General features: G+C 41.2%; 3 protein-coding genes and 1 long non-coding RNA gene across 8 annotated transcripts in view; 2 read left to right on the top strand and 2 right to left on the bottom strand.

The window, feature by feature from the left end:
- The window catches only part of rps6kc1 (ribosomal protein S6 kinase polypeptide 1), a 32530-nt gene extending 27805 nt beyond the window's left edge, over positions 1 to 4725 (bottom strand). Inside the window, exons 1-3 of the mRNA XM_083534977.1 lie at positions 4525 to 4725; positions 2862 to 2897; positions 1511 to 1631 (exon numbers count right to left, since the gene is read on the bottom strand). Coding sequence (XP_083391103.1) covers positions 1511 to 1631; positions 2862 to 2897; positions 4525 to 4626 — 259 coding nt within the window. The 5' untranslated portion in view covers positions 4627 to 4725. The remainder of the gene's footprint in view (positions 1 to 1510; positions 1632 to 2861; positions 2898 to 4524) is intronic.
- A 3930-nt stretch (positions 4726 to 8655) lies between these two features.
- On the top strand, positions 8656 to 12377 carry cUnh1orf198 (chromosome Un C1orf198 homolog). Of its 5 annotated transcripts, XM_083535156.1 has the most exons (7): positions 8656 to 9001; positions 9353 to 9403; positions 9503 to 10183; positions 10283 to 11025; positions 11081 to 11205; positions 11344 to 11454; positions 11524 to 12377. In XM_083535156.1, exons 1-4 carry the CDS (start codon positions 8690 to 8692, stop codon positions 10337 to 10339), a joined length of 1101 nt encoding a protein of 366 aa, XP_083391282.1. In that variant the 5' UTR covers positions 8656 to 8689; the 3' UTR covers positions 10340 to 11025; positions 11081 to 11205; positions 11344 to 11454; positions 11524 to 12377. The 5 variants fall into 5 exon arrangements, with proteins under 5 accessions (XP_083391282.1, XP_083391279.1, XP_083391278.1 ...); XM_083535153.1 differs by having other exon boundaries at positions 10283 to 11136; positions 11376 to 11454; XM_083535152.1 differs by having other exon boundaries at positions 10283 to 11159; positions 11376 to 11454.
- Positions 11525 to 12930, bottom strand: LOC310722621. The gene is made up of 2 exons (XR_014532410.1): positions 11689 to 12930; positions 11525 to 11658 (listed from the first exon to the last, which is right to left on the bottom strand). It is a non-coding gene; the product is annotated as an uncharacterized lncRNA (long non-coding RNA).
- Positions 12931 to 18437: 5507 nt separating this feature from the next.
- clec11a (C-type lectin domain containing 11A) lies at positions 18438 to 21524 on the top strand. Its single transcript, XM_083534846.1, has 4 exons — positions 18438 to 18672; positions 19147 to 19249; positions 19727 to 19918; positions 19988 to 21524. The coding sequence occupies exons 1-4, from the start codon at positions 18556 to 18558 to the stop codon at positions 20386 to 20388; spliced, it is 813 nt and encodes a 270-aa protein (XP_083390972.1). The 5' UTR covers positions 18438 to 18555; the 3' UTR covers positions 20389 to 21524.
- Positions 21525 to 23714: the final 2190 nt, after the last annotated feature.

Here is a 23714-nt window from a genome sequence, read left to right as displayed (position 1 = left end):
ACATCTCCACAGAATCTCCACAACATCTCCACAGAATCTCCACAACATCTCCACAACATCTCCACAGAATCTCCACAGAATCTCCACAACATCTCCACAGAATCTCCACAACATCTCCACATCTTCAAAGAATCTTCACAACATTTCCACAGAATCTCCACAACATCTCCACAGAACCTCCACAACATCTCCACAGAATCTCCACATCTCCACAACATCTCCACAGAAATATGGAGTTTATTATAACACCATCTGGAGACTCAATATGGAATGCAGATGTTCACAATCCTTTGGCCCTACAGTGTGTATAGACATTATTTTACTTTTTTTTTTTACTTTGTTTTGAGGAACTATATTTTATTCCTTCTCTCTCTCTCTCTCTCTCTCTCTCTCTCTCTCTCTCTCTCTCTCTCTCATTCCTTCTTTCTTTCTCTCTCTCTCTCTCTCCTTTCTTCTCTCTCTCTCTCTCTCTCTCCTTCCTTCTCTTTCTCTCTCTCTCTCCTTCCTTCTCTTTCTCTCTCTCTCTCTCTCTCTCTCTCTCTCTCCTTCCTCTCTCTCTCTCTCTCTCTCTCTCTCTCTCTCTCTCTCTCTCTCATTCCTTCTCTCTCTCTCTCTCTCTCTCTCTCTCTCTCTCTCTCTCTCTCTCATTCCTTCTCTCTCTCTCTCTCTCTCTCTCTCTCTCACATTCCTTCTCTCTCTCTCTCTCTCTCTCATTCCTTCTCTCTCTCTCTCTCTCTCTCTCCCTCCTTCCTTCTCTCTCTCTCTCTCTCTCTCTCTCTCTCTCTCTCTCTCTCTCTCTCTCTCTCCTTCCTTCTCTCTCTCTCTCTCTCTCTCTCTCCTTCCTTTTCTCTCTCTCTCTCTCTCTCTCTCTCTCTCTCTCTCTCTCTCGACACAGAACCGAGATGAAATGCACTCTGCTCGGTTTTAAATGATGAACTGCATTTTGCACAGAGCATGCCTTAAATACATCTGATGCATTTTAGCATTTTTTTTTACATGAATGTCTTTTTAATCTATTTTTATTTTTTTTTCTGCATTGACTTAAATTGAACCTTTTTACCAGCTGCTGTTGTATGTCCTGAACTTTGGTAATAAAGGTCTTTTTAAAAATTAAAAAATCTCTCTCTCTCTCTCTCTCTCTCTCTCTCTCTCTCTCTCTCTCTCTCTCTCTCTCTCTCTCTCTCTCTCACTCGTCAAGCATTTTCTTTTCTTTCACTTCTATTTTTTCTTCTCCTTCTCTCTGTATTTTTTCTTTCGCTTTCTATCTTTCTCCTTCTTTCCTTCTTTTTGCGGGGGAAATGAAGTTCACTCCTCTCTATCGCCTTCATTACATTTTGTCCTGCGTTCACTGAGGGTTTCATTCAAACTAATAAAAAATAACACACACACACACACACACACACACACACACACACACACACACACACACACACACACACACACACACACACACACACACACACACACACACACACACACACACACACACACACACACACACACACCTTACCGAAGACTTTGGCTTTGGCGAACGGAGGAAAAAGCTCCGACTGTCTGTAGAGGTTCTTGTGGATCTGCCACAGGTCTTTATGGAGCTTCTTAAAGTCGCTGTAGCGCTTCCACACTGTGATCTACACACACACACACACACACACACACACACACACACACACACACACACACACACACACACACACACACACACGCCTTTCATCATCGCTTTCCCTTCATCATGTAGAGAAATCCTGTCTTCTCCTCCTCCACATCTCCCTCCCCCCTTTATTTATCTCTCCCTCCCTCTCTCCTTCTCAATCTCTCCATCTCCTTCCCTCTTTCCATTTTGCTCTCTCCTTCCCATTCTCCCTCCCTCTTTCTCTTCTTCTCTCTCTATACATCCTTTCCTGCCTTTCTTTCTCTCTCTATCCCCTTCCCCTTTTTTTCCACCCCCCACTCTCTCTCTCCTTCCCTTTCTCTATATCTCCTTCCCTCTTTCCATCTCTCCTTCTCTCTTTCCCTCCTTCCCTCACCCTTTCACCTTCTCTCTCCGTCTCTTTCGCTCCTCCTTCTAGATGTCTCTTTCCTTCAACTTCTCTCTCGCTCCTTCTTTTCCCATCTGTATGTCTATTTCTCCTTCCTTCTCTCTCCCATTCCATCTCTCTCTCTCTCTCCCATTCCATCTCTCTCTCTCTCTCCCATTCCATCTCTCTCTCTCCCATTCCATCTCTCTCTCTCCCATTCCATCTCTCTCTCTCCCATTCCATCTCTCTCTCTCCCATTCCATCTCTCTCTCTCTCTCTCTCTCTCTCTCTCTCTCTCTCTCCTTATTCCCAAGACCTGATCAAATCCAGGCGTCATTCCTCCATAATCCAATTTTCAGCAACACACACTGGCCGAAGTGTGTGTGTGTGTGTGTGTGTGTGTGTGTGTGTTGTTTTTGGGGGGGACTTTCCGAGTTGATGATTGAAAGAATGAGTCAGTGGTAATGAGTTTTTCAGGGTCGGACGATGGACTTTTCTTTTTGTTGTTGGACCACAGCGATAATGAGGTTTTCAGAAATTCATCACACACACACACACACACGCACACAGACCTATGTCTGTTTGTGAGTGTGTGTATAAGCATATACATAAACACACATATATATGCGATGCAGTTGTGGCTCCAGTGAAAGGAGAAGTGCTGAATCGTGTTCATTGGGTTTCTTGCTTCAGTAATAACACAACATGCAGCGCTCGGTTCCGTGTTGTCTAGAGCCGTGGCATCACAACGATGGATTGGTTCAGGTTGGACTCCACTGAAGGCCTCGGTGTGAAACACATGGCAGTGGTTTGTATAAAATGTGTGTGTATTAGTAAGCTCACCTCCTGGACGTCTTCGGGATTCTTCCTGGAGATGATCTGGAAAAAGAACAGCGAGTCAGAAATCTCATTCTAAGCTCCGCCCGCGACAACGACCACGAGACACGTCCAGGTAAGTTCTCCAGAAAAGGAATTTATTCCTGAAGTTCGATTTTATATAAATATGATGTGTAAAAAAAATAAGAATTGATATCTATTAGAAGTGCACGGACAGACGTGTGGCGATCTGCTCTGTGTGTGTGTGTGTGTGTGTGTGTGTGTGTGTGTGTGTGTGTGTGTGTGTCAAAGTGGGTAGGGGATACGAGGGAACCAAACAATGATGACTTTATCGACAGAGATGGAGCTCGTGAACACACACACACACACACACACACACACACACACACACACACACACACGCACGCACACACACACCAGTGAATCGAGTACTGTTCTGTGTATATGTACACATTTGCATTTGCATATACAGATTATATGATGTTCAGTATAATTCAATATTTTACACAAAAATAAATAATATTATAACATTAATATTCATAATCTATTATAATAATATTATAATATAAATATAAATAATAATAATAATATATTATAATATATATATATATATATATATATATATATATATATATATATATATATATATATATATATAAATAAATTTGAAATAAAATGAAATGCAAACAATTCGCTAAAGTTGTAGCAGGAATATAAAAATAATAAATAAATAAATACTCGATTGTTTACATTTTGATAAACGATACTTTTATTTCATTTGTTTGTAATTTTTTAATTGGTGTTTGGAATAAATAGATAAATATATCCGTTGAGAAATGACCATATTGTATGTGTACATGTTTATTCGTTCAGAAATTAACTGCTTATTATTATAGTTATTACTGATAGCTAATTATTATAATAATATTTATATAATAATAATAATAATATATATATAATTATATAGAATGATTATAATATAATTATATATTATATTATATATAATATATAATTATATATCATATTTATATATTTTTTTTTTACACTTTATTTCAACAAATTAATTGAAACTCTATGCACAAACAGTACAAAATATTATTATTATTATTATTATTATTATTATTATTGTTGCTATTGTTGTTATTATTATTATTGTTGTTATATGGATCAATCAAACCCATTCCTCATTGGAGAGATCCTGATTTTAATTGGACAATATTAAATAAATAAATCATGTACACCAGTTTATTTGGTGTTCATACCATTTTAAAAGGAAAATAAATACAAACCATTAAATGTGACTGGAACCGAAATCAGATATCAATAACAAAAATTCTGTATCTGCATTGGGGGGAAATCCCGCCTACCTCCAGTGCTGCGATTTCCATTGGCTGTGCGGCGTGTCAGTTCTGCTCCCAGCAAATGGGAATTCAGAACGGCGTTAGAGTCAGCCAATCACTGATCGAGAGGCGGGATTTGTGAGAAATAAACGGAAATAATAATAACGGAGCAAAAGATTTGGACTGTATATATTCTGTAAAATGATTATGTGTGTGTGTGTGTGTGTGTGTGTGTGTGTGTGTGTGTGTGTGTGTGTGTGTGTGTGTGTGTGTGTGTGTGTGTGTGTGTGTGTGTGTGTGTTATAGGGGGACCATGCAGGGAGACTCACCCTGGCTGTGACTTTATAAACCGTGTATCCCTTTTTGTGTTTTTTCGGCTCGGTCACGGTGTAAAATCGAGCCAGTTCTCCTCGTTCCCTCTGTGAGATCATCCTGAGTTAAGACATCGCTCTCAGACTGCAGGAAACTCGCCCAGGATCCGCTCTCGGGGGCAGAGTGAAAACCTGTGAGACCAAAAACACATCCAGGCGGAAGTGCTGGAAATCTCGCGAGATTTCCGAACAACAACGGTTTATTATTCATGTAGTAAATCATCTAAATATTCATTTATTCACGCGTCCGTTTACTCGTTCGTTCATTGAAACCTCGATTTATTTATTAACGTTTCTATTTATACATTAATTTATTTCATTCATTCACACATATGTGGAGACGGATGACTCTCTGTGGCGCCCCCTAATGGTAGCAACCAAAAGAAGAAGTTTATTAATTCATTCATTATTCAAATAAATATTTATTCATGTATTAATTCATTCACACATCCATTTATTAACCCTTTTCATAATACCTTAATTTAATTATTAATGTATCTATTTATTTATTCATTCATTCATTCACACATCCATTTATTAACTCGTTCATTAATACCTCAATTTATTTATTAATGTATCTATTTATTCATTTACACATTTTATATAATGTATTTATTTATTCATGCATCCGTTTATTTATTATGTATTCGTGCATAAATTTATTCATTCACTTATTCATCCAATATTTCCTGATTTATTTATTTATGGATTCGTCCATTCATTAATTCGTTCGTTCGTTTATTTACTGAGTCATTATTTAGTGATTCAGTCTTTCATTCATCCATTTATCATTAATTTACTCACTTGTTAATTTATTCATTATTTTATTCCTTTATGTATGTTTGTTTATTTAATCATTCATTCTTTCTAGTCTTTTTATTTATTTTATCCATATAGATGAATGAACTAACTCATGTATTTATTCGTTTATTCATTGATCTATTCATTAATGTATTAAAGAAAAAAAGAACCCAGCCATTATGGATGCACAAGCCAGTGCACTCTTAGTGCCGGTCCCAAGCCCGGGTAAATGGGGAGGGTTGCATTAGGAAGGGCATCCAGCGTAAATCATGTGCCAAATCAAACATGCGGATCACAAATAAGAATTTCATACCGGATCGGTCGAGGCCTGGGTTAACAACGACCGCCACAGGTATCGTTAGCCGACAGGGTACCGGTGGAAATTGGGCTACTGTTGGCCGAAGGAGGAGAACGAGAGGAGGAAGACGTCTACAGAGACGACAGGGAAAGGAGCAGTGTAGGAGAGTAGAGGTTCGGGTTGGTACTTTAAATGTTGGTACTATGACGGGTAAAGGGAGAGAGGTAGCTGATATGATGGAGAGGAGAAAGGTAGATATGTTGTGTGTTCAGGAGACCAAGTGGAAAGGGAGTAAGGCCAGGAACATTGGAGGTGGGTTTAAACTGTTTTATCATGGTGTGGATGGAAAGAGAAATAGTGTAGGGGTGATTCTGAAGGAAGAGTACAGTAAGAGTGTAGTGGAGGTGAAGAGAGTTTCTGATAGGGTGATGATCGTGAAGGTGGAAGTTGAAGGAATGATGAAAAATGTCATCAGTGCCTATGCTCCACAAGTTGGCTGTGAGATGGAGGAGAAGGAAAGATTCTGGAGTAAGTTAGATGAAGTGGTAGATGGTGTACCTAGGAAAGAACGATTGGTGATTGGGGCAGACTTTAATGGGCATGTAGGTGAAGGAAACAGAGGTGATGAGGAGGTGATGGGTAGGTATGGTTTTAAGGAGAGGAATGTGGAAGGGCAAATGGTGGTAGATTTTGCTAAAAGGATGGAAATGGCAGTGGTGAACACTTATTTTAAGAAGAAGGAGGATAATAGGGTGACGTATAAGAGTGGAGGAAGGTGCACACAGGTGGACTATGTGCTATGCAGGAGATGCAACCTGAAGGAGATTGGAGACTGTAAGGTGTTGGCGGGGGACAGTGTAGCTAGACAGCATCGGATGGTGGTCTGTAGGATGGTTTTGGAGGCGAAGAAGAAGAGGAGGAGAGTAAGGACTGAAAGGAGGAAGTATTTTGAGCAGCTGATGAATGAGGAAAATCAGAGACAGAGAAGGTTGGACGATGTGGAGTTGGTGAAGCAGGATGTAGATAGGATTAGTAAGGAGGAAGTGAGAGCAGCGATTAAGAGGATGAAGAGTGGAAAGTCGGTTGGACCAGATGACATACCGGTAGAAGTGTGAAGATGTTTAGGAGAGATGGCAGTGGAGTTTTTGACCAGGTTGTTTAACAGGATTTTGGAAGGTGAGAAGATGCCTGAGGAATGGAGAAGAAGTGTGCTGGTACCGATCTTTAAGCATAAAGGGGATGTGCAGTCTTGCAGTAACTACAGGGGAATTAAGTTGATCAGTCACACAATGAAGTTATGGGAAAGAGTTGTGGAAGCCAGGCTGAGAGAAGAGGTGACAATCTGTGAGCAACAGTATGGTTTCATGCCAAGGAAGAGCACCACAGATGCCTTATTTGCTTTGAGGATGTTGATGGAGAAGTATAGAGAAGGACAGAAGGAATTGCATTGTGTATTTGTGGATTTAGATAAAGCGTACAACAGAGTGCCAAGAGAGGAGTTGTGGTATTGTATGAGGAAGTTAGGTGTTAGAGAAGTATGTGAGGGTGGTGCAGGACATGTATGAGGACAGTGTGACGGCAGTGAAGTGTGCAGTAGGTACAACAGACTGGTTCAGGGTGAAGGTTGGACTGCATCAAGGATCGGCCCTGAGCCCTTTCCTGTTTGCAGTGGTGATGGACAGGTTGACGGACGAGGTCAGACAGGAGTCTCCCTGGACTATGATGTTTGCGGATGATATTGTCATTTGTGGTAAGAGTAGGGAGCAGGTTGAGAAGAGCCTGGAGAGGTGGAGATATGCGTTGGAGAGAAGGGGAATGAGAGTCAGTAGGAGTAAGACAGAGTACATGTGTGTGAATGAGAGGGAGGGCAGTGGAGTGATGCGGTTGCAGGGAGAAGAGCTGGAAAAGGTGGAGGAGTTCAGGTACCTGGGGTCAACAGTGCAAAGTAATGGAGAGTGTGTTAGAGAAGTAAAGAAAAGAGTGCATGCAGGGTGGAGTGGGTGGAGAAGAATGACAGGAGTGATCTGTGATAGTAGGGTATCTGCAAGAATGAAAGGGAAAGTTTATAGGACTGTGGTGAGACCTGCGATGTTGTTAGAGACAGTGGCATAGAGTAAAAGACAGGAGATGGAGCTGGAGGTGGCAGAGCTGAAGATGTTAAGGATTTCGTTGGGAGTGACGAGGTTGGACAAGATTAGAAATGAGTTTATAAGAGGGACAGCGCATGTAGGATGTTTTGGTGACAAGGTGAGGGAGGCGAGATTGAGATGGTTTGGACATGTGCAAAGGAGGGACATTAATTATATTGGTAGAAGAATGCTGAGGATGGAGCCACCAGGTAGGAGGAAAAGAGGAAGGCCAAGGAGGAGGTTCATGGATGTGGTGAGGGAAGACATGCAGGTAGTTGGTGTGAAAGAGGCAGATGTAGAGGACAGGGTGGTATGGAGACGGATGATCCGCTGTGGCGACCCCTAATGGGAGCAGCCGAAAGAAGAAGAAGAAGATTAAAGAAAGAAAGAAAGAAAGAAAGAAAGAAAGAAAGAAAGAAAGAAAGAAAGAAAGAAAGAAAGAAAGAAAGATGCTTTTCATAGTACAGTTATACTCTTCCTCCGCACATCACAGAAAGAAACACAAACGGACAGAAGAAAAGAAAGCAAGAAAGATGCTAGGAGGCTGGAGTCAGAGCACGTGGTCAGTCATGAGGGTTAGGGGCCTTGCTCAGGGGCCCCAAGAGTGGCAGCTTGGGCTTGAACCCCCATTCTTCTGATCAGTAACTTGGAGCTTTTAACACTTATTAAAGAATAATTTATAGTGGACATAATAATTATGATGTTTATTTAATTATTTATAATAAAATAATTTTTAAAAAAATTATTATTATAATTTAGAAATTTCTGCCTCGAGCTGAAAAGAAAGGGCGTGGCCGCCAGCTAAAGAATTTGGGACGCAGCCCCGCCCACCGTACGTGCTTACGTCACTGGACTCCCCTCCCTTCCCTATAAACTGTCGAGGAGGAAAAAAAAAATGGCCGCCACGGCGATGGACGTCTCCGTGGCAGACGCGCGGCTCAGCGAGGCGAAAAAGTACGAGTACTTCAGCTCGATCAACTCCATGGCCCGTAAGATCATGCAAGAGCGAGAGAAGATCAAGGAGAAGTACGGCTCGGCCTGGGAGGGCATGTCTCCAGAGGAGCAGGACACGGCCATCGACGACGGGATGATGGAGCCGAGGATCCGCGCTAGATACACCATGCACCGGACCGACCGAGAGGATGTTCCCTGCTACCCCAAAATGGTGATCCAGACCGGGCAAAAGATCGTCCACTTCGGAGAGGAGGTTCCTTCATCACACATTTCTACCTGGGTTTTTTTTTAACGTCCCTTATCATCATAAGGTCGCATCCTAAATCCAGTGATCTAAGACATGAAGGGCACTAAATAGGGCGGAAGTGCTGATTAACCCCAGTGTTCTAGTTAGGGCGCCTAGGTAGTGCACGAGGACTGGTTTAGGATTGAATTCAAACCCATACATTCCTGTATGATAATTTCTCCAGAATTTTCTTTTTCTGTGTTGTTTGTTTGTTTACATTTCTAGGCTGGAATTGAAAAAATTATTCCGGATATTGAATCTAAAAGAGAAGACGTTATTATAGAAGTTATAATAACCCTTTTTCCCTCCTTGTTGTAGGATATAACCTGGCAGGACGAACACTCAGCGCCTTTTTCTTGGGAGACCAGAGTATGTAGGACGCTGCGACTAAAAATAAATGTCTGGCCCACATAACGAGGGTTGTTTTTTTTTTTGCAAACGTGGTGTTTTTCTTTCTTTTTTTCCCAGAGTCAGATGGAATTCAGCGTAATCGGCGGCGCCCCTGAGCCCGCCTCGGTGTCCGCCGTGACCGAATCCAAGACCCGAACATCTCAGAGTGGAAAGCTGCCTGGAATCGAGGGCTCGGGGTCGAGTCGGCGCGACGAGGAGTCGTCGTTCTGGAAGCTGAATGCTGAGAGGTCGAGGTTGGAGGGAGAGAAGGCCGACTTTCAGTCGCTCACACCCAGTCAGATCAAGTACCTGGAGAAAGGGGAGAAGCCGCTGCCTCCATACCTGAGGTCCGATTCCGGGTCCAGGGAGGCGCAGGAGCCTGCGGGAGGTCGCCCCGGCAAACCGAGGGTGTCCAAACCTCTGGCTCCGCCCCCTCCCGCCCCGGTCAGTCTCAGCCCTGCGCCTCTGAGCGCCCCCCTTGCGCCTCTGAGCGCCCCCCTTGCGCCTCTGAGCGGCCCCCCAGCGGCTCTTAGCGCCCCCCCTGCACCAATAAACGTCTCTCCGGTGCCACTGAGCATCACCCAAGCACCTGTTGTGCCCCTGGGCGGTTGGGAGAGGGCACAGTCTACGCTGCCGTCCGTCAGCAGCACTTCGGACGACGTGTTCAGTCCCGGCCTGGGCACCAAAACGCTGTCAGAGACGACTAGAGACAAAGTGAAGGAGGACGAGACGCAAACTGAAAGCCCTGCCTTTTCACAGGTAACTCTCTCTCACTCACTCACTCACACACACACACACACACACACACACACACACACACACTGTCTCCCATACACTGTGTGTGTCTCTCCCTTGCAGTACAATACGAGCAGTGCCATACTGAAGACTGGCTTCGACTTCTTGGACAACTGGTAACATCGGAACCTGACCTCAAGCAGCCGAAATGTTCCAGACGCCAGGACCGCCTCCATCACACACACACACACACACACACACACACACACACACACACACACACACACACACACACACACACACACTAACAAGGCTACATCTTAAACACTATATAAAGCTAGAACTGGTATAGACCTGCATTTGAGTTTTGTGTGCAAAGTTCTAATCCCCCCATAGGAGTATTTATTTCCCCCCCTCAGTATGTTGTATTAATATACGCCTACATGGGCAAAAATTGTGGACGCCTGACTAGAAGATTGCTGTTTTTTAGCATTCCATATCACATCGAGTTCTTGTCTGATGTTATACCGTGGTGCACTCTAATGGGAAGATGTTCCACTAGATTTGGTGGAAACTGTGGTGGAGGATTTTCAGAGATGTGGTAGAGATTCTGTGGAGAATTTGGTCAAGATACTGTGAAGAATCTGGTCCAGATTCTGTGGAGAATTTGGTCGAGATTTTAATATTTCTATGGAGATTCCGGTAGAAGATTCTGTGGAGAATTTGGTCGAGATTCTGTGCTGTATTTGGTCGAGATTTTAATATTTTTGTGGAGAATCTGGTCGAGATTCTGTGGAGAATTTGTTTGAGATTTTAATATTTATGTGGAGATTCCAGTGAAAGGTTCTCTGGAGAATCTGGTCGAGGTTCTCTGGAGAATCTGGTCGAGATTTTTATATTTCTGTTGACAATTTTGTCGAGATTCTGTGGAGAATTTGGTCGAGATTTTAATATTTCTGTGGAGATTTCAGTGAAAGGTTCTCTGGAGAATCCGGTCGAGGTTCTCTGGAGAATCCGGTCGAGGTTCTCTGGAGAATCCGGTCGAGGTTCTCTGGAGAATCCGGTCGAGGTTCTCTGGAGAATCCGGTCGAGGTTCTCTGGAGAATCCGGCCGAGGTTCTCTGGAGAATCCGGCCGAGGTTCTCTGGAGAATCCGGCCGAGGTTCTCTGGAGAATCTGGTTGAGATTTTTATATTTTTGTTGACAATTTTGTCGAGATTCTGTGGAGAATTTGGTCGAGATTTTAATATTTCTGTGGAGATTTCAGTGAAAGGTTCTCTGGAGAATCCGGTCGAGGTTCTCTGGAGAATCCGGTCGAGGTTCTCTGGAGAATCCGGTCGAGGTTCTCTGGAGAATCCGGTCGAGATTTTAATATTTCTGTGGAGATTCCGGTGAAAGATTCTGTGGAGAGTTTGCACTCATTCAACCACAAGAGCATTAGTAAAGTCAGGTATTGAGGTGTTCAATTGGCTCAGCGCTCTATAGCAGGAGATCTTCCACCTCAGAGCTCTATAGCAGGAGATCTTCCACCTCTTTACACCTGTGAAAAGCAGATCTTCATGGCTTTGTGCATTGTGTCCCAATAGATTTGTCCATACGTTGTGTATAATAAAGCGGAGGATCTCGCAAAACTAACTCCGCACGCCAAATACGCCAAACACTCATCCGGTTTGCTACAATTGGAGTGAAGTTTGTTCCCTTAAAAATAAAATAAAACATTGCTCATATTCAGGGTCTCAGTAACTGTACCGATTGTAGCTTTAAAACAAGAAATCTGCATGTATTCACTATTTGGCAATAAGATGATAACAATAACAGAAGGTATTTTGGTAAAATATCGCTGATGTCATGCTGATTAGCGATTTAGATCGTGAGGCCGTTGGGACGTTGTGCCTTGTATCTTCTCTTTTTTTCCTGTTTTTTTTTTATTATTTTTTTTCCTTTCTTTTCTCCTTTAATTATTTGATATTTAGACCCGAGTACTCGTGCAGCACCGCTTCGGACAGTTGTTAACGAAGCTATCGAACGCATTTTTACACTACCGTGGGGTATTTCCTGGACTTTTTTTTCATACCCTCTGTCATTTCTGCCTTGTGACGTGTGATCGAATAATGTATTTATGAGCTCTCAGATGAACACTTCATCATCTCCTCTCGTCGTCTTTCTTGATTGATGAATGTCGGGCCTCAAGACGATACTTTTTTTAATTATTATTATTATTATTAAAAAATAATTCAAGTAAACCATTTTGCTTCTTCGTATTTGTTCAGAAACAAGATCGAAGGCATCGGTTTATGCAAAGAAAAAACTGATGTACAAATACACGTGACAAGTAAAAAAAAAAAAAAAAAAAGAGAGACATTACGCACTTTTGTCCAGTCTCGTATTAACCTTGAGATCCGATAGAGCAGCATCGCATCCTTCATCTCTCCCCAAGAGTCTTTAGTTTGGTCAGATTCCTCAAAGGAATCTCCAGCTTTGCTATGAAAAACCTGTGGAGCACCCGGAGGTGTGTCATGAGCGGAGCTAAAGAAACGACTGGAATAACGTATCATTTTAAATATTACACTAATAAAAATATCCATATCCTAGTTTTATCTATATCAATGATGGATTAGATACGGAAGACTAATAAATGTATATATGTGAGATAATTATATTTATTTCTAACTATTTTAGCGTATATACGTCTTAGTTTCATGTTTTTTGAATTTTAACATTTATGTACAGTATATAGATGGGAATAAGATTCGTGATTGGTTGTAAGCGACCATGTGAAATAAAAAATGCATTTAAAAAAGGTGACGAGGATTCATAATAAAATCCTGCTTTTTAAAAAGTTTCTTTTCGGCTTCTCCCGTTAGGGGTCGCCACAGCGGATCCTCCGCACGTTTGATTTGGCAAAAATATGCTTTATACAACGTTACGCGTTTTTCTTTACAGTTTTCTATGTGAGGAAAACGCAGAACATGTAATTTAACACGTTACATTCGTATTCTTATTTTTTTTTTTAAGTTTGGGCTTTAAAAAAGAATAATAAAAAGGGCGTCATCGCGGTAAGCCGCGTTAAAAATGTCCCAGTAACTGAATGAAGCACGGTGGTGGGTGTTGTATAAAAGAATGTTTGAAGTTTGTTCCTCATAATTGTGATTGGATCCCCAATGAGTGAGTCAATGGAGACTGTGAAGAAGGAACGATTTCCTGAGATGGCCCGAGGAAGGACCTTGACAGGAACCAGCTTCTATGTGGGGATATTCATCTAAACCCTGGGCCTTTGTATTATCAAAATCGTGTGGATCCTCTACAATCAGCTGTTCCCTCTTGTAGAGTGGAAGCGCAGCTGACTCATATTAAAGGCTCCGGCGTGGGAAAACAAGGTAACCACCTGACAAACTCTGCCCCTAAGTTAATTCCTGAGAAAATATTAACATCAGTGATCTACGCTAAGCCTGCAGCAATTACAAATACTGCCGCCGTACTTAAACAGCAGCAAATGAGACTGTTTCAAACTGCGAATCATGCGAGCGTACTCTGGAACCCGAAAATAAAGCCAAAGGGCATTTTCGGAGGACATTTAAACATCCGCAGCATTGTCTCAAAGATTGAACAGATCGAACATTTGTTTACGGACTAAAATCTTGATTATCTCTGTTTAACGGAAACTTGGTTAACTCCCACTATTCCTTCTTCTATACTGAAAGTCTCAGGATATACCTTGTACAGACGCGATAGAAACAAGGGTAAAGGCGGCGGTGTGCTGATTTACGTAAAAGATCACATCCAAAGTAAACAGCTGGACATCAGTGATTGTAACTTGGAGTGTGTGGGGACTACTATTACTTTATCACCTGAAATGTCTTTCTGTGTATTAGCAATTTATCGACCTCCTAAAGCTACTAGTGATTTTTTTATTTCTCTTGGTAATTTATTTAAACAATGTGATGGAAAAGAAGTCATTCTTTTAGGTGACTTTAACTTAAATTGGCTTGAGAAATCATGTAGAAACAAACTTAAAGAAATAACCAAATCGTTTCAAATGACACAACTACTAAGGAAACCAACTCGTATAACAAGAACTTCTCAAACATTAATAGATTTAATACTGACAAATAAACCCGAGAGAATAATTAAAACTTCTAATCTAGTTACAGGTATGTCCAATCACAATTTAACCCCAGTAGCTAGAAAACTGTTTAAAACGAGGTTTAAAAACGAAAACTCAATGAACAGTAAAATGTGTATCACATTCATTCCAAAGAAAGATTTACAACTGGTTGAAAAAGATTTAAAACAAATAAAGTGGGCAGACATCCTGGAGAAAAAATCTTGTGAACAGGGCTGTCATGATCTTATGCTAGCTGTAAATGACATTTTAAACAAATATACAAAAAATAAGCAGAGAAAGCAACATACAAAACGAAATTTGCCATGGTTCAATAAAGTTATTTGGGATATGATGAACAAACGAGATTAAAACATTTCTAAAATCGGGACTAACAATGGATCGATTTTCTTTTACAAATCTAAGAAATAAAGTTACAGCCGAGCTTAGAAAGGCCAAAGCCATTTTTTTTTTCTTGAAATTATTAGAAATGCACAAGGCAATAGTAGAATAATATGGAAAACTATTGATAAATTGATTGGAAATGAAAAGTCAAGATGTGAGAATATTTGTCTCAATATTAATGGAAAAATTATTGATGACTCTTTTGCAATAGCAACAAATTTTAATGAATATTTTTTAGACATTGTTCAAAATTCAGTTCAGAATTTTTAAATTGTTCATCCCCCTCTTATAATCAATGACAAATCTGATTTTAATTTTAGCTCAATAACTATAACTAAAGTTGAAAAAATAATCACGGTGCTAAATTGCAGCAAAGCAAAAGATATTTATGGACTTGATACTTCTTTTCTGAAACAATATAAGGACATCCTCTCTGATCCGTTAACAACAATGATCAATCATTCGATTAGTTGAGGGTATTTTTCCAGCAGCTCTAAAATCTGCGATTGTTACCCCTATATTTAAGTCTAGAAATAAACAATACATGAACAATTACCGTCCAATAAGTGTTCTCCCAGCTGTGTCAAAAGTACTCGAAAAGACGGTGGCGGAGCAACTTACCATCCACTTTGAATCACAAGCTCTCTTAAATCCAATGTGATTTGGCTTCAGGCGTAAATACTCTACAGACTTTGCATGTTGCTACCTCTTGGAAACTATCAGGGCATATGTGGATCAGGGAAGAGTGGCGGGAGCGGTCTTCCTTGATCTGCGTAAAACTTTTGATACTGTTAATCACCAGATACGCTATAGTAAATTAAATCAATATAGTCTCTCTGAGCACACCCAAAACTGGATAAGATCTTATTTGAGTGACCGACATCAGTGTGTACAAGTAAATAACATCAAATCTGCATTTAGAGCCACCTCGATGGGAGTGCCGCAGGGGTCTATTTTGGGACCCTTGCTTTTTAGCATCTATATAAATGATCTCCCTAGAGTGTGTTTGGACGTAGACATAATCATGTATGCTGATGATACCGTGATCTTCACTTATGGGGAAAACGAGCTGGAGGTTGCTGACAAATTATCAAAAGGAATGCAAAAAGTTGTAGAATGGTTGCAGACGTCTTGTCTAACCTTAAATGTTGATAAAACGGTCTCAATGTTTTTCTCAAATAAACGTAAGTTACATCTACCTTAAAATATTCATGTAAATGGGCAAAATATGAAAAATGTAAAGGAAACAAAATATTTAGGTCTAATTATTGATTCGAATCTAGGTTTTAAAAGTCATATCAAAAAACTTGGTAATAAATAGAAATGTAATTTGATGAATTATAAACATATTAGAAATTCATTAACTACGGAAGCCTCGAATATTTATTATGATGCTATGATTGTTCCGCATCTACTGTATTGCATGTCTAGTTGGTCTCAGGCATGTAAAACATCGTTAAAATGACTAGAATCATTATATAAAAGGGCAATAAAAATTCATGATAAAAAGCCTCGTCAGTACCATCATTGTAATGTACTGAGTAAATATAATATTTTAAGTTTTGAGAACCTCATTAAACACAACCAAATTTCTGCTTTATTTAAAATGATCCATAATATCGCTGCTCCCCTTTGAGAAAATTTGTCACACTAAATTCAGACGGACTTAATCGACAGTCAGAGGAGAGTGCAGAGTTCCAAGATGCAGAACCACTTATGGTCAACATTCGTTCTTTTATAAAGCAGAACACTTGGGAACACTCTTCCAAATGATATTATTTTATGTACAAACTATAGCACATTTACACGACTGACCAAACAGTGGCTATTAGCAAAGCAAACTTGTGAGCACTGAATGACTGTGATATGAACAATGTAGACTGTGAGTGAGTGAGTGCTAGATTCATGGAGAGTGTTTTTATGATGTAAGTGAAGTAAGGTTTTTCTTGTATAACTTCTGTTAAATTATGAAGTGGAGAGTGTTTTTAGTGTCCTGTTTGGTACGAGAATCTCACGTTTTGTTACCAAGTGTATAAATAATGATAAAAAAAAATAAAAATAACAATTGTAGCTTGGAAATGATACATTAAAAAAAAGCAATGTTTCATGTACAACCACAACATAGTTCTGTGTTAATATAAGGATGGAAAAACTATATTATTGTGTATTTGTTGCCATGCTAGAACTGTCTGCTGCCCATTTAACCGCCTTCAAATTTAAGAAAACTATGCAAGTATGCAAATTAAGTACATGCAAGTATGCAAATGAAATCGGAGCAACTCCTGCACAACATAATGACCTTTATTTTGATTTTATACATGCAAGAAAAATGTCGAATGGCCACATTCATGCCAAGTGCGTACATTTCTCTCCAATAGGTGGCAGCAAATCCACAGTAAATAGAGATAAAATCTACAGTGATGGGATAAAGAAGGTTGCCAAGTGTTTTATTAACAGGAATCCCTTAACTGTGGGAACAAAATGTGTAATTCCTGTTAACAAAGCACTTGCCAACCTTCTTCATCCCTTCAATGTAGAAAACCCTAAATATGCACTACATGGACCAAACGTTTGTGGACACCTGAGCATCAGATTGATGCTTTAATAAACGTTCCACATTTAGTCTCCCTTTTTGCTCTTAGAATAAGTTCCACTCCTCTGGGAAGATGTTCCTGTAGATCTACAGATTTGTACTCGGCGATGAGCGTTAATAAATAGGTAATGATGTTGGTGACGTGAGGACGCCTGGGGGTGACCTTCCAATTCATCCCAATAGGGTTGTATTTCCACGAAAGGAGATCTTCCACATTTTTCAACCCATGGAAAGCAAATCTTCAACAGGTTTGTGGTTAAAGTGAAGCGATCAATCGTGTGCCTTCAAATTGTTTTATGAGGGGGAGGAACCACATGGCTGGAAAAGGCTGGTGTCTGTATACTTTTGGCAGCAAAATGTGTGCATCCATATACAGTATATCGTCATGTATTGCGATATTCTTTCAATTATATATATTATATATATATATATATATATATATATATATATATATATAAACATTTTTTTGTTTGTTTTGAAGGGTTATTATTACTTGCATTTCCAGATTTTCTTTTTTTTTTCCATAAAGATTTTTTCCTCAACGCACAGGAATTTTCTTCAAACCGCAAATTCAAATGACGTGAGGCCCGAAGCAGCGGAAAAAAAAAAACCCTGACTGAAGAGTTCATTAAATCTCCGGGTGCTGTTTAAAAGAAAAAAAAAAAAAAGAAAAAAAAGAGAGACTGTGCTTTGTGTACAGTGTTTATTCTCGGGGCTGGAAAAAAAAAAAAAAAAAAAAAACTGGGGGATGACTTTTGGAGGACTCGAGTCCAGACTTCAGACTCCACGCCTCCATCCTCGGTTTCATCCAAAAACCCTGGAGAAAGAATGGGAGCATTTTGTGTGGCCCCGTCCCGGTGCTCTGAATTCCTTCCGTGCTTGGAGGAAACTGAGCCGCTGGTCTCACACACACACACACACACACACACACACACACACACACACACACACACACACACACACACACACACACACACACACACACACACAGAGCAACCTGCTTCAGGAAGCACTGGAACACTTCATACATTAGAACAGGCTTTGTTCCAACAAGACAGGCCCAAGGGTTGTTTTTTTTTTTTTACACAGATGAATGAGAGAAAAAAAAGAGATAAAGAGAGAGAGAGAGAGAGAGAGAGAGAGTTAAAACACCCCGTGGAAGTGGGAGGTGGGAAAAGAGTTTCCTGTTGTTGGACAAGATCAGTGAGGACTGAGTGAGCAGAACAGAACAGAACAGAGAGACACATTGTACGGACGGAGTGAGAGAAAGAAGTAAAAGAGAGAGAGAAAGGAGAAGATGGGCTTCGCAGTGCTCCTGCTTGCTGCGTTGGCATTGCCGTGTTTCTCCTCCTGGACTGAGGGTGAAGTAAACAGCACCTCGTTCGCCCAGGATCAGACTGTTCAGGAGATTCAGGTGAGACTTTTTATGCAAACACTCTGATTTTCACCGGCAGGTTACACACACACACACACAACAGTGCAGTATCTCTTTTTTACTGTATCTGTTTTGCAGCATTTGCATTTGCAGTATTTGTAATATGCGGTATTTTCTTTCAAGTATTTTAGTTGCGGTCAGTATTTTATTATATTTCCTTCAAGGTATCTCTATAGGCAGATCTCTCTTCTGCAGTTTTTGCAATGAGCAACCTTTTCTTTCACAGTCTCTCTTTTCTCTTTGTATTTGTAATTGCAGTATTTCCTTTCCAGTATCTATTTTGCAGTATTTTGTTTGCTGTATCTCCTTATCAGTACCTCTTTTTGTTTAGTTTTGAGGTCTCTCTTTTGCAGCTGTGTTTATTAGACGCGGTCTTTCCTGTGCAGTATTTACAGCTGTGTTCGCAGCATGTGGTATTTATGCCGTGTTTATTTCGCTGCCCTCTGCCTGCAGAGTGACTCAGACGGAGTGAGAGCGAGGGGAGACACTCCAGACATCGAGGAGCCCGAGCCCACCGTCGCCGAGTCCGACTACGAGAGCAACTACAACTACTTGTGTGCGTCTCCTCATGACACAAACACCCTGCAGTAGTGTAGATGTTTCCAATCGTTACTTTAAATATTAGGACACCCGACTTTTCTACCCATATGGGGTTCTTCCCAAAACAAAATCGGAGGCTCGCAACTGTACAAGAAGTTTTTTGATTTGGTAGCATAAATTTTCCATCCACTTGAACTAGAAGACCCCTGTGTACAAATTGTGTTTCATGAAGCTTCTTTTCATGGGTTGGAAGAGGTGGAAGATCTCCTGCTATAGTCTGTTGAACACCTTTGGGATCAATTGGAACAGCACCCCAAGCCTCTTCACCTCACCTACATCAGTACCTAATTTTTCTCATGCCCTTGTGAATCACAAATCTCCACACACAATTTTTAACCTGACGTTAAATAAAAATGTATTTAATTTTAAACACCACATTAAAACACCCCACACCCCTTGTTGAAGTCTAATCCTGTTTGCCGTTGTTCCTCAGTGTCCAGGCTGGCGGCGATGGACCAGGCCATCCATAAGCTGAACGTGGGCCACTACACCCTGGACGTGAAGGTGAGCCAGCTGCTGGACAGGCTGCTGCGTCTAGAGGGCAAAGTGGCTGACGTCGAGGACTCCATCCACGATATGTCGAACTTCTGCAGGGACAACCGCAAGGAAATTGGCCGTTTGGAAGGTCCGTTTGACCACGTATTAACGATTTGATATTAGCCCTTTTCTAATGTTTTATACGAACATGTTCCAGGTTGCGTGAAGGGTCAGAAGGTGGGGCAGAAGTGCTTTCTGGTGTACCGCTTATACGACACGTATGTCGGCGCGTCTCAGAAATGCCAGGAGCGTGGAGGACGCATGGCGATGCCACGGGACCGGCGTGAACAAGAGGCTCTGGCGGAGTATGTGAAGCTGGCACTGCCTGGCAGTAACTGGCCCGTCTGGCTGGGCATTAACGACCTGCGCTCTGAAGGCCTCTACCTGTTTGACGATGGTACGCGGGTGACCTACTTCCAGTGGAGGAAGCACTTCCTGTCCAGCCAGCCAGACGGCGGGAAACGGGAGAACTGCGTTGCCATGTCGTCCGACGATGGAGACTGGTGGGACAACTACTGCGACCGGCGTATGTACTACCTGTGCGAGTTCGAAGCTTGACCTTTGACATGTACATTCAGGGGCCCGGTGTCACATAATTCAAATTTCATTTGTAAATAACCTCATGTTGCATTTCCACCACAAACCACCACCACTGGTGGCAAATTTGCAGTGCTTTGTAAAGGGAGCCTCCTTTTTTCTGTGTATGTGGGGGAGTAATTTTAGGGCCAGAAATACAATATATGGACAAAGGTTTTTCGACACCTCACTAAAGGTGGTTTTTTTGAACATCCCATTCCACAGTGACTTCCAATTTTCCCTCAAGATAAGCTCCAATCTTCTGGGAAGATGTTCCACCAGATTTTGAAGAGAATTCTTCATCCAGTCCCAAGGTTGTTAGTAAGCACAGTAAGGTCAGGTACTGATGTAGGCAGGGTGAGGAGCCCTGGGGTGGTGTTCCAATTCATTCGAAAAGGTGTTCAATAGGGTTGGAGCTCAATATCAGGAGATCTTACAACTTGTCCAACAGGTTTGGAGCCACATATGGCTGTAAAAGTTAGGTGTCCCACTAATTTTGTTCATATAGTGTATATAAACCAAAGCCTGCAATGAGCAATTCGAATGAGGACGTCTCGGTTTCTCGACCAAAAATACGTGACACACCGTACCTTCATATATAAAGACATTTTTAATCACATGCATACAGTCATATCGTCCCGCCTTCTACTTCCGTAGTTAGAGGAGAGTATTTCCTGTCTACCTAGAGCAGCTACTTTACTGTTTGTTGACTTGCACATGAATTGTTGGCCGCACATGGAGTTGTGGCCCGGGAGGGGGGAGAGGGGCTGGGTGGGTTCCTGATCGCTCCGGCTGGATTCAAATAAAACCTTTTTATTTAATATGACTCCAATCCTGTACTACTTATTTCTAAAGAAAAAAAAAAAAAAAAAAGTTTTTTTTCAGGTTGGAAATGTATTATGTATGTGTTTTCCCCCCCAAACACAACATTGAAACACAATTGTATAGGATGTCTCCACCAAAATTTCCACAAAACGCTCCACATAATCGCCACGAATTCTCCACTGACATCTCCACAAATCTATCCACCAAAATCAAAAAGAATTCTCCACAAAAATCATCACCAAATTCACCACAGAAATCTCCACCCAATCTCAACAGAATCCTCCAAGAAATCTTCAAGGAATCCCCACAACATCTAAACAAAAATCTTGTGGAACATCTTTCCAGAACAATGGAGCTTATTAGAAAAGCACCAATCTTCTAGTCAGGTGTCTACAAACCTTGGCTGATACAGTGCATCATATTACATTAGATCTTTCTTGGTAATTTATGAATCTGGATGTGATCCTCACACACACAGACACACACGAGAATGTTTTTCCCATAGCGAGTGTTGAGCAATATTTCAGCAGAATTGTGGATTACAAGTGTCTCATTCCACTGCTATGAGTAATATTCCTGCCGCTATAAACAACCGTACGCCTGAAATGTAATCAATAACATCGACGGGGTCGTTTCTGGCCAAGCATCGGCCCGTGGCTGTCAGAGCTTCTTCCTTTTTTCACTTTCAAGCTGAAACAGATTAGCAGTCTTCCAAACTTCGAACGAGATCACCTTTTCCTAGAAACAACAACAGGATCTAACCATTTATACTCAGGGTGATTACTCGATTCCGATTTGCTTGGATGGACGGTCGGGTTTTCAGAGCTTTGAACACGCAGGTGTTGAATCACTGCTTGTAAACGCCTCGTAACCATAGTAACGCCCGGTTCCGGTTCCATCCAGAGACAGCTATTGTAGACACTTCCTAAGGACCTCAAGCCATGTCCACACTGTGTTTCCTCTCCGTTTTGGCCTTATGCACCAAGACAACGGTTTGTCGTCGCAGTGTGGACCGTAGAAACTGAGGCTTTCAAAAGGATTTTAGTCGTTGCGTCGACGTTTCAAAGAGTCGGAAAGTAAATAAACGACAGGCGGAAATGGCCGAGCGTCTGACGTTTTGCAACTTTTGGGAAAACGGTTGAAAACGAAAGAGCTTTTCTCAGACTAAAACATATCTGGATTAGTGTACACGTAGCCATCACTGAGCTCCACATAGGAGTTTTGCATACGGTGTAACTTACATGGTGAATACGAGGATTTTTCAAGGCACAAGATAAATCTGGAACGAACTGGAGAAGAAATGGAACAGAAAAAATATAAAGGATGCAGACCATAGAAAACACTGGGATTAAGGTTTTCCTGTTGATCTGATGTGAAGGCAAATTGTGCCAAAGCAAACGCGAAAGTATAAAACGGATAATAAAAAAGATGTTTTGAAATGTTTGGGCCCATTTTTTCTCACAATGTCCGGCTTTTCTTAAAAATGTGCCCGAATCGATTTCTTCTCCTGTCAGACATTGTGGAATTAATAAAAATAAAAAAAAGGTATTAAATCCACACAAATATATATTCAACCTTGTGCAGTTTGCTACAGATGCTGGTTGCGAGCTCTGACATGAAAATGCTGAGGTGATTGTACGCCTTCTAGAGGGCCCCAGATTGAGTAATGTGAAATGGTTAAAATGACATCTTCATTGTTCTTTTTTACCCAATCAACGCTGAAATCTGATTGGATAAAAACTCTAACATAAACAAACATTACTGGAAGCAGCGCAACCGAGAGAAAGGCTACGCAATAAAGAGAATAAATTATTGGAAATAATTGAATACATATTTATGGAAAAAAAAAAATTGAAAGATAAGTCAGTGATTCTGGCCCTGATGGCCTACCACAAGTTTCTGTAGTAGCAACTCTCACACGGATTACGAATACAAAAAGGTCATTTCTAACCAACTGGGATTTATTGAGGAAATTGTGGAATTATTCCTTGTGGGAACCAGAAGATAAAGATGTCGGAAGTCCACAAAGTCATTAAGCCCAAGTTTCCCTCAATAGTTCTTCCTTTGGAGCGCTGAGGAAGCCACTGGGCAACAGGGCACAGGTATCAAAAAGTTTCGCTTTGCGACATGCCAACAGATGGCAGCACAAGGCTGCATACAAAGTCATGGGGAGCACCAACTTTCATAAGTCAGTGTGCTAAAAGACATCGTCCAGTGTACATCAGGAGCTGTGTGAAACACTGGGGGCAGTCTGTTTGAGCCCACCAGAATGGGAAGTCAAACTGTTGCAGTGGCAAAGCTGCCATTATTGGATCCTTGATCAAGAGATTCAACTGAGGGATTTAAATCACCCTGAGTGCTCAGCTGGAAAAACTACAATGACCACTGAATGAGAGAGACAGGCTTGGAAGGAAGTGGAGGTTTCTTGGCAGGTGAAGGTTTCAAGGGAATGAAGAACAATTAGTTCCTCCAAAATATTTGGC

Source organism: Silurus aristotelis (genome assembly GCF_946808225.1).
Source record: "Silurus aristotelis genome assembly, chromosome: 29".
Taxonomy (NCBI): domain Eukaryota; kingdom Metazoa; phylum Chordata; class Actinopteri; order Siluriformes; family Siluridae; genus Silurus; species Silurus aristotelis.
The sequence above is the reverse complement of the archived record's forward strand: the minus strand, read 5'-3'. Positions and strand labels throughout refer to the sequence as shown.